Source organism: Anopheles ziemanni, chromosome 2 (assembly GCF_943734765.1).
Source record: "Anopheles ziemanni chromosome 2, idAnoZiCoDA_A2_x.2, whole genome shotgun sequence".
Lineage (NCBI taxonomy): Eukaryota > Metazoa > Arthropoda > Insecta > Diptera > Culicidae > Anopheles > Anopheles ziemanni.
Genome location: NC_080705.1, coordinates 76159611 through 76170698, shown reverse-complemented (window position 1 = coordinate 76170698; position 11088 = coordinate 76159611). Strand labels below are relative to the sequence as shown.

Below are 11088 nucleotides of genomic sequence, written 5' to 3'. Positions count from 1 at the left end.
GCGAGCTTTCTAGTAGAATGCATTCAAATGGTGCGCACCATCATGTTTCGCTTGGTTTTTCGTTTAGCTACACTTAACCAATCTTGTCTGTATGTGTGTGTGTGTGTGTGTTTGTGTGCTTAACTGGCACATCTCCTGAGGGCTGAGGGCAGAAAATGCTTCCTATATGTTAGAAAATGTTTGAACGTCCTGCATGGTGGACGATAGAAACGCGTTGTCTCTTCATTCGACGACCCGTGGATAAATGTTTTCATTTGTAAGCTCCGGTTGGGATGTGAGATGGGCAATGGGAAAATTAGGTTCTGTGTAGGAGTAAAATTAATTAATCAAACTGCATGCGATTCATTCGTTCGCAATGTGATTTCGTTCCGGGCGCGAAAGTGCGCCCCATGACCTTGAGATGCCGTTCGTTTTCGCCTCGTTTTGCCTCGTTCGTCAATAGCCGTCGTCCAACGGTGGCTACCGTTGCAGTAAATATTATGTGTAGATCTGGAAGATGATCAGGATGCTCAGGATGGTGCAGATAAAGCAGATCAGTACCGGCAGGATTACGATGAAACGGAGCGATCTGTAAAAGAGGAAAAAGTAACCAGAAAAAATTAACATCACTCGATTCGGGGGATTCATATGATGTATAAAACTTACCTCCACGGGCCGTCGGCCTGATGTCAAAGATCACCGGCGTCATGTTCCGGATCGAGCTGGTTGACCGAGTTGGCGTTTGACTGGAAGAGGCTGGTGCTGACCGCGTCATGCTGATCGGTGACCGTCGTCGCCTTGCCACCTTGAATGGCCGATTTGGCCGTCGCAGCGGAACGCTTCGATTTCCCTAATAGCCAGAAAAACACTTTTCCCAGTTGGTCCCGGTGTTGTCGAGTGGATGAGCGAATGAATGGATGGATTCGATTGGGGATCGAGTGTTCGAGTATGCGTGCGTGCGAGGATGAATTTGACAATGATTATAATTTACACAAACAACATAAAAGGGTGGTGGAGGAAGGAGGTGAAGGTGGAAGAGGATGAGGAGGAGAGGGAAAAGCATTCGGATAAGTGCAACGGATAGGAAACGGATGAACAATATGGACACGAAGCCAGGAATTTGAAGGAAAAAGTATAAAATGAAGAAAAGAAATGACATAAAATAAAATAAAGAAGAAAATAAACAAATTAAAAAATAAGATCTAGCAAAATGCAAACATACTTTCGATGATATTTGATGAGGGTGATTCGATCGGGAGTGTGAGTTGTTGGTTGATCGAGACGTGATCGAGTTAAAACGAGTTAAAGGTCGTTCGAGACGAGTTATATAAACCGCCAAAAAAAGGGAACTCCTATAGCGGAATGGAAACTCATAGCAAACATGTAGAAGATGATGGAAAGTAATGAAAATCTGTACTTTAATATAGCACGCGAAATAACAACAACGATACGAGAAAACTATTGCGCTACAAGGCGCGTTACGAGCTTTCACAGTAAATTTGAACAAAATGTGCCTCATCTTTGCGACACAATTTTCAGATAAATTTGAAACCATACCCAGGAATACCCAGAAAAAAAACAGAAGAAAAAATCTGTTTAAACTTACTGCAAAAATTCATCACGCACCACCCCATTAATGTTTATTTTTAACTATTCAACAATAGTGCGATCGCGAAAATGGTGTGATGAGCAAAATCGAACAATGTTGAACTGAACATGTTTGTCCTACCGTCGTTTTGGCAAGCTCGCAATGCTTTCTGAGGCTCGTGCCACGTGCTACCGTGCATTTTGCTTTCGTGAGTGAGAATGGGATATGCTTTTGCTAAAAAGGATTCCGCGCTTGACATGGCACGGATGACACATGGTGCGGAGTTTAAAAGTCCCCTACTTTACCTACCTCCCGAAAAGCACAGACACCCTTTGTCGTCCGTGGTGCAGTCTTTTTTGCCACTGTTTAGCTCGCGGCTCAGCTCGTTCATGCAGCGCTGGTAGTAGTCGTAGTCCTTCAGATACCACACCGGGGGCCAGCGGTGCTCGCGCAGATAGTCCTGATTGTCCGGGTGAAGACCCTTGAGGCTGCGCGGTGACAGCCGGCAGATGCTGTTGTAGTTGACGCACAGGTACGACATGCACCATTCGGCGAGCTGGTGTGCGTTGTGCAGCTAAAAGTAAAAGGATCACAAACGCACGCGGGATTAAAGCGGGCCACACTACATTGAAAGCACCCCCCTTCGTACCTTCACCGGTTCCAGCAGCCGGAGACAGTGTTCTACCGCCTCGCTCGTTTCGTTCTGCGACATCCGGAGCAGATCCTCGATCACCCGACACTCGACCAGATTCAGCAGCCGGGGCAGACACAGTCGGTTGGCTAGCTCGAGCAGGTTCAAACATTTGTCCGCCGAGATGGGCGGTATCTCGTCGGTGTACAGATAGCACAGCAGCTTGTGGAACGTGTACTCCGTCACACCGGGAAGTACGATCTGTAAAATAACGAAGATCATTTGCCGTAAATGAAGTGAACCGTAATTTTCCCTAACCCTCGAGGTCTTACCAAGTTGGCATGCGCCTCACGGAAGTCACCGTTCAGCATCGCTTTCATCACATCACAGCGCGCGACCAGCATGGCACGGTGGGCCTTCATGTGGCCATCGTCCAGCTCGAACGTGATATCACCGAACACACCGTTCTGAACACAATATTTCTCCAGATTTTGTTTCATACACTGAAAAACGTATCGTTAACATTCTACATGGTTATCGACATAAGGCACTCTTTACTCTCTTATTTGACCTACCGTTGAGTAATGCTGAATCGTTTCGTCGTTCATGAAGCTTTGATTCGCCTGGGTGTTGGACAGAAGCACCATCAGCTGGGGAAGTTCGAGAAACTCCGCCGCCTGCCGTATTTCCTGTTCGGGCGAACGTGGGGGGGCAGTAGAGAAGAAACAGAGCAGTGATTATGCCGTGCGTGTAGTTGCTAATTGTGGTGGTGACTTTTCAACATAAATCAAAACCAAGACATACTTTAAAGAACCTTAAAACGCAAAATCGAAGCCTAGAGTTCGACGAAAGCTCTAGTTTCTATTGGTATAGGGTAGTAGTTTTGCATAACGTTAGGAACAAAAGTTAGAAGATCTTGCACTCGTTATAACAGTAGTGTTTTATTGATTAGTCGGTAAGAAATAAATATACTTTTAGTGGAGCTTCATTCGCGGAAAGAGTAAGTGAAAGAGATAGAAAGATAAGTAGAGCAACTATCTAGAGTTAATAACGGGTAGACTTAAATTAACAACACGAAAGACTCTTCACTATAAAGTTCAAAAGAATAGTATTCAAACGATGTTCCAAAAAGAAGAAATAATTTAAATCTACAATGGCAATCTATTCATAAGAACACTACGTAAACCCACTTGGAAACGAGGAAACTAGACCATGAACAGCATAATTCGTTACGGTTCATCAAACACCGAAAAATAACAAATAAAAACGAACACTTAAAATTTCCAATCCACGTTTTGCCAAAATCAAGACAAGCTTCTTTATCAAACAAAAAGAGAATGAACAAAACAAAACCCAAAGAAAACTATACAGCCAACAAACAACAACACACAACTAGAGAACAGTTTCCTTTTTTTTCATCCGCGTGTGTGTGTGTGTGTGTGTTTATCTGTACGTATTTTTCTTTTTCAGTTCCATTTACCAGTATCAATCCTATCGACGCAGTCTGCGCCGTTCGAGTTCGAGCGGCAGCGGCAAGGGACGTTAGATTCGTGTGTGGGCGCAAAAAGTGAAGGAGATAGATAGAAAAAATAACACATAAATGTTGGAAACGGCGGTAAGAATGTAACAATGCTGCTGCTGGTAGTTGTGTTGGTGGAAGGAAAGCGGATGTTAGCAACAGGAAGGGTAAGAGCAAAGGAAAACGAGAATTGTTTGCTGCCCTTCCCTTCAAGAACATTTTCATTTCTATTGTCTTTTTTAAACAAGCTTATAATCCTAGGTTGAAGGGAAGAAGTGGATGAAACAAGTGGACCTGTCCATTTGAACTGGTCGTTAAAATGAGGTACAATTTCTGCGATTGGATTGATTGATTTTGCAACGATTTATGAGTAAGAGGTGTTGCTTAAATGAACACACACAGTAACGAAACGTATAACGGCGAGGTAAAACCAACAGAAGAACAACATATCGACGACTAAAACAAAAACCAATGAGAAGAACTTAAACATGGAAGCAAAACCCAATTCAGCCTTACGATGAATGAATAAAAAGGAGAAACTTTTATGGCAAACACTACAAGGCAAAGGAGGAAAGTAAGTGTAATAAAGATGTTGAAATGGAGAAGAGAGCCATGTGGTGCCACAAGTTCACTTTACGAAAGCCTCATAATGTGAACGAACGAAGGAGTAAATAATTTTAGACATGCAATAAGCGCGATCTCCAATCCAAATGAAAGTTAATTGAGGCATGGAGGGATGGCAAGAAGGTGAAAAGTGAGATGCATAAGCGATTTTTAGCGAGTGAACGAGTGATAAAAATTATGGTTTTTGATATCATGAAAGTGCCATATTAACATGAGGGGGTTAATTGTGCAATATAAAAATGTGTGTGTGTGAGAGCATGTGCGACTGATGCCTGCAGAGGTTAAGCTTAAAATTATTATAAGAAGTTTGGTTTGGTCAGGTTTTTTTCGTTCGGAAAGCCTTCGAGTCTATCGAGTTCCACCAGATGGAAGATGTAGGATGGTGCATGAGGTTCAATGTTTCCGGGAGCCACCATCGAACTGACCTGCAGATCTAGACAATCCCGGTCGATCGTGCCGGTGTAGATGAACTTCAGGCACTGCTGCATCGCCTGCGGGGTGATCACCTTGCTGATCTGGATGACGGTTTGCGTTTGCGTGTAGCTGTGCCTTCCACTGTCGATCTGTTAACGAAAAACGGGTTATCGTTAACGGTTTCCAGATAGTTCCCACCACTTCCCTCGGGCACACAACACCTTACCTGGAACACTCTAATACTTTGAAACACGGGATGGTGCAGCTCCCGATAGAGATCTTTCTTCGGTTCCACCGTTGGCAATGCCTGATAGCTGGATCTACGCTTTAGCTGCTCCCACATTCTAGGGTAAAGGAAACGATGTCACATGAGGCCCGGTAAACGTTCAGCGTGTCGTAGAGCCTTACCGGTTGGGAGCTTTGTTCTGCTCGAGCCGTATTAAACACTCCGTGTCCTCGTTGAAGTCGGCCGTCGTCGACTCGCCGAACGTCGAGCTCACCATGCTGGACTCGCTGCTGCTCCGGGCGCCAATGTCACTGATGTCCATCGTTAGTAACCTGCAAATGAGCGAACCGGTACCAGCGCTTAATAGATTTCGATGTTCGTTCGGGGGCGAGCGGATTGTGTAGAGAGAATAATTGGAACTGTTTGCTAACCTATGAAATGCATTAGAACTACTAGCTAACATAAATCTATGTACGGAAAAACGTATAGTACCGACAATTAATACTAGATCTGTATAGCACTGGGAATTGAACATGTTAAGCATGTCCTTCGTATGGGTGCCGGTAATGACGGTTACTTCCGGCGGCGGAGGTTTCGGCGGTCGGAACGGGGCCTAGAGGAAACGAAGGAGAGCGCTTGTTAGTGATTTTTATTTTCGTACAGACAGACGGCAGCCCCCACTTACCTGTAGTAAAGGCCGCTGAACTCGCTTCAAGTTCGTCATCCAAAAGCGATGCTCACGGCGGGCGATCAGCGAGGCCCGGATCGCGTTCTCAAACACCTCGTTTACGCCAAAGTACGTAAACACGCTCGTCTCGTAGTACGCGACGCCGAGCTCTTTCGCAACGGCACGCGCCTCGTCCGGCATCACCAGGTCGGACTTCCGGGCCGCCCGCACGAACGGGCTCCGTTCGCCGAAGTAGGACAGGTAGGTTTCGTCGCGGTACATGTACCGCAGGTCGTTCTTGCACCCGACCAGGATGACCGGTGTGTCCGGGCAGAACTTGCGTATCTCCGGGTACCACATGGCCCGGCAGTTTCGCAGCGAGACCGGATTTGCGATTGAGAAGCACAGTAGCACCACGTCGGAACTGGAAAAAAGCAAGAAAGAACGATACTTAGAGACCTTGTGTTTGATGGATTTCATCACGACAGATTGGGCGAGAATTACTTACCGACCGTAAGCGAACCGCCGATCCTTATCATGGTCACCGAAGGTGTCCCAGAGGCGCAGGGACACGTTAACACCATCTACAATTTCCCACGATCGCTCTAAAACCTGAAGAAGGGATAAATAAAATACATGTTAAATTTCAACTAATTGAAATAATTTAAGATGGATTTAAATAAACATTAGCGTGCCTTTCTGTAGGTAATAACTATAAATCTATACCTTTATAATAATAATACTCCACCCTGAATAAACTTTCAGAAACAAGTAGCTTCAGGGCGAGTTTTCTATTTAATATTGAATTCTTAATCTTTCGGGTTATCTTTATGTTTACCAAAGATTCACTATACCAAATAATGTACAGCATTTAAAATTTGATACTTGAAATCAAAAGGCAGATTTTCAATTCATCCAGAAGCTTCAGTAGTTTGCCAAGTTTATTACCAAATCAATCTATAGTATCGGATTCTACATATGATCCAATATAACAAAGGAGATTTTATAAAAGTTCCATCCTCTGTATTTTTGAACAGAAATATAAACAAGCAATCTTCATTATCAATAGAAATCTAGCGTCCAGGAGGACAAATGTGATAACAGTAATTTATTTTAAAATGATTTTATGGATTTGGCCTAGTCAAAACTGAGGGACGAATAGAATGGATGGTGTCCGTTTTATCACATTAAAAAAGAGAACCCAGTTCAGGTAGTTCCTTCGGAATCTCATCAAATCGAAACTACTCTTTCCTTACAAATTGTAATCTTTAAACCTAGGGATATGGTTCAGAGATCACGCATTCCTTCCAATCTCATCATATTCTATTTGTTCAGAACGGAACGGCTGGTTTGAATTGTGTAATACGTAACGAGTAGGTTCGAGTAGGCGTTTCTTGACTGCGATTCAAGGGTGCAATTTTTGACCAACGCAGCAGGCTAGGTTAAGTTTTTTCCGGTATCGGTGGATAGTGGCCCGACAAGCACGCGTTTTCCATTTTGAGCTAAATACATAAAACACAACGTAAGAATTAAAGGAAACTAGTAGCGATAGTTTCGGGGCCGTTTCGAACAAAACACTATTCAATCCAAAGAATCAACACAATTTGTCAGCTGACGATCAATCAAAGTATAAGTACACCACTGCGATCGTTGGGTAGAACGATCGATGGAATAATGAATAGGGGATGATCAGAAAACCAGAATAGTGCATCCTAATGCCGATCGCTGCTTCCCTCGCCGGAGGAGGCGCACCACTTCAGGGCGCGAGAAGATTTATCGTCATCTTAGGACAACAACAACAGGGCATGCAACCGATTCCGGGCGTTCACCATTTGGCCGACGTTGTCGTCCCGGTTTCGTTCTCAACTGCGCCATAATATCCCCAGTACCTCATAGGTGCAATTTGCTGCCCTTAGGCCCGCGAAGTCGTAATAATAGTAATACGCGGTGTTCATTTGTATGCAATACCGTCGATCGAAAGTAAACAAACGGCAAACCGCGGATAGAATAATAATCATCGTTCGCGTTCGCAATTTCCACGGTTTGGTTTCGTTTTGCGAGGAGGAGGAGGGGGGATGAGCTTTTGTTATGGGCAGCTATTGGACATGGACCACGTGTGAGAAGGCGTGATAAACGCTGGTGTCGGAAGCGCCATCAGCGAGTCTAATGTGCTAAACGCGGAGAGTGACACAAACTCTTTGTCATGGCGGAGAGATTGGGGTTTTTTTGGGACGAATGTTCGATAAGATATTCTTAGATGAACGGATACTTTTCGTGTGCCATTTAATTCCCGCACCATGATCGACGGAATCGTGTCAATCGAAGTGATTGTCGGTGAAATGTAGAACAGGACAAATTAGGGTATTGAACGGTTTCGAGCTTGTGCTTGTTGAAGCCCACGCCCTGCAGTCCCTTTACTGCCATTAATTCAGGCTGAAACAAAGAAGCATGCTGTGTTGGGCTCCCTCGGGATCGAGAGATCGTACGATCCATGTTGAAAGTGCATCGAAATCAAAACAAAATCTTATCCGCAATCTTGCCCCTTCGTAGCGCGGAAATGGACGATATAAATCGGGCATTCCATTCACCGTGGAGGACGCCGAATTTGTACATTCCGATTCCGTTTTATGCACAGCGTACGCTCCAGCGGCACTGGTTCGGTGTTGCTTTCCCACCGAACAACGATATTAATAGCCAGTAGAATCGGGGTTGCCGCCGAACGAACGCAAACACCGGGACGAGCGGGGAGAAGTTTAAACTGATTTTTCTTTCACTTTTGATCACCCTCGAAATGGGCACCATTCATGAAAGCTGCTGTTGATGCCGTTGATGCGCTTCTTCCAGAGGACCACCAGACAACAGTGCCCGGGCGGTGGATTGGAATCCACCGCCGTCATGATGGGTTTCGCCCTGCGTTCCCGTTCCGATGAAACGAAAAACGATCCTTCCCTTTCACTTGCAACGAGCGAAACGGTATGACCTGATGGGAAAAACATGGCCAAAAGCAAGCAAAGGGAAGAAAAATAATCCCTTTAAAACATTGTACTTTCTAATGCGGGCAACTTTTCTTCGGCAACGGCTTCCATCGCTTGGGCCACCATCGGACGCTTCATCTTTCGGGGCGGGGGGGCACACAAAGAAACGCAAAATTCAATTCATTGTGTTCGCGAATTCCACCGGAGAAGTCCCTGCCCTGGAAAGCTTGGTGGGGAAGGTTGGGTGAACCCGTTTCGCCTTTCGTGAACGAGGTGTGGCTGATGGGAAACTTTTTCATCCTTTGGCCCCATTTGGACGGATGGCGCCCGGCATCATCGTCGTCCGGATGGAGAAGACACGACGCCGTTTCGTTGCACTTTGTGTTCGCGTGACGTGTGTGTGAAACGGAGTCGCGTGGAGTACAGCAGTCTGCTCCAAATGATGCTAAAAATAAACTTTTCTCCTCGCCCTCGGGTGTCTGTGCGTGGGTGTGCATCCTCCAGCAAACACCCACCCAACTGTGTGTGTGTGCGTACGTCCTTTTTCCACAATAACAGTAGATTGCAATGTTCGTTCCGTTCCGATCTCCACCAACGTTGGAAAATGGCCTCAGATAACTCTTTCCTCTCCCGATGGGGGTGGAGTGTTCTTCGCAACGGAGGGAGGGTGGGGTCGGAAAATGCATTTCCCAGTGCAGCTGTAACGGTGCAAATACCTCCCGAAATGGTGAAACAATCCCCCATTCCCCCAACGACGACGCCACCTCCCCGACGCCAATCCCCTCCCTTGTTGCCTGGCGGATGGCGAAAGGCAACTTACATCCTTGTAGATCCGGTACTGGTCAATGGCCCAGACGGTTGGCACATGCGTGTTGAGCAGCTGGGACAGCGAGACGTGCTTGTTGCAGGCCCGGGCACAGATCAGGCGCGTCTTGCCGACGGCCGTGTCGCCGACGAGGACACATTTTACCAGCTCCTGGTGTGGCTGCTCGTTGTCCATCCTTCCATGCCCGTGGGCGGCGGCCGGTTCGTGGTCGTCGTCGTCGTCGTCGTCGTTGGTCTCTGTCCCGGATTGGTCTCCGTCCCGGCGTCGTTTTCCGTCTTTCCGTCCGAGGCTTTCTCCAGGAAGGTGGATGGACGGCAGTTTCTGCAATGGAACGGAACGGAAGAGAAGAGGTAAGAAAACTCATAAACAAATAATCTGTTGATGTTCCGCACGTCCAACGGCATCGACCAAACTTTTGATGTAGTTTTAGATGCTGTTTTTGTACGTGTGTGTGTGTGCGGATATGAGAACTATTCTTGTACACCGGGCTCGTGGAGACATGCCAAGACAAAACCACCCCTGTCCCAGAGGGACACAATAGATGTCCCCAGTGAAGTTTTATGAGGCTTGTCGTTCTGAGTCGTTAAGTTTGGAACTTTGATGCCTTCCTTGCGAGCGCTTCCTTTTCCGTGGCCAGATAGTTCATCCCACATACAACACGACGGTTGGTTCGGTTAGAAGTTGACACATTCTCATAAAACTTGCCACTCAAAGGATGCCCGAATCGGAAAAGAAAAGAATGAAATTAACCACCACCACATAAGGAAACTTCGTTGGTAGCCTTAAATTGCGTAACGACATATCGTTTGTTAATGGCTTAACTATTTCCACCTGTGCGGTCCGTGTTTTTCTTTGATCCCTCGAGCTCTGATTACTTATTTCTTAAGTCCTACATTTCTCCCCTCAGAAAGTTTGCATAGGAAAAAGGACTCCAACTGCAGTGGAACTTCATTTGCCTCAAATTTGTATCCGCATAATCCGATCCCACAAAAACCTCTTAATTTTTCCATGGTTTATATGTTACCTTGTCCTATTATATACCGGGTGGGCCAAAACGGAAACGAGACGTTGAAACGATGGCGCCACGCTGAGCTCCGAAGCGAAAGCCGCACAGGAAAAGTTTTAGTAATTAGCGCAAAGAGGTTCTGCGTGCGGCACGCCATACCATTGTATGAAACAATTTGGTGTATTTATTGGGCACACGGTAATGGAATGGTTCAGCCCCGGTTGCGGCCATGCGTCCATCTATGAAATATTAAACGATGGAGAGTCGACAAACGAAACGAACCACTTTTACATGCTGCACTAATCGCTGAAGTGAGTGACCAGCTTTTTTTTGTTTTATTTGATTGTTTTTTATTTTTTTTGTACGGAGATATTATATCAAAATAAGTGTATGTCCATGCGGATGTCGTCATCCTTGACACAACGTGCTCCTCCGTCGAACGTTCACAAGTCTCCCGTTTGCATTGCAAAGATGACGCAATGCTTGAACCACGGACGATGCCACACAGGTGTGAGCAAACCCTTGACTTTGAAAGCGTAACGACCTCTAGGGTACGTCCGAGAAGGGGGACACACAGAACATACTTCAAATAAAACCCTCTCCGAAGGCCGAACCGGGGAATTCTGCCGTTTT

The 11088-nt window shown here is 45.9% G+C and overlaps 1 protein-coding gene across 1 annotated transcript; it reads right to left on the bottom strand.

Moving 5' to 3' along the window:
* Nucleotides 1-391: 391 nt before the first annotated feature.
* Nucleotides 392-9737, bottom strand: LOC131282863 (rho-related BTB domain-containing protein 2). The gene is made up of 13 exons (XM_058312406.1): nt 9444-9737; nt 6157-6260; nt 5667-6072; nt 5413-5594; nt 5164-5313; nt 4977-5099; nt 4767-4896; nt 2774-2887; nt 2531-2701; nt 2217-2459; nt 1877-2141; nt 646-829; nt 392-568 (listed from the first exon to the last, which is right to left on the bottom strand). The coding sequence occupies exons 1-12, from the start codon at nt 9621-9623 to the stop codon at nt 669-671; spliced, it is 2229 nt and encodes a 742-aa protein (XP_058168389.1). The 5' UTR covers nt 9624-9737; the 3' UTR covers nt 392-568; nt 646-668.
* Nucleotides 9738-11088: the final 1351 nt, after the last annotated feature.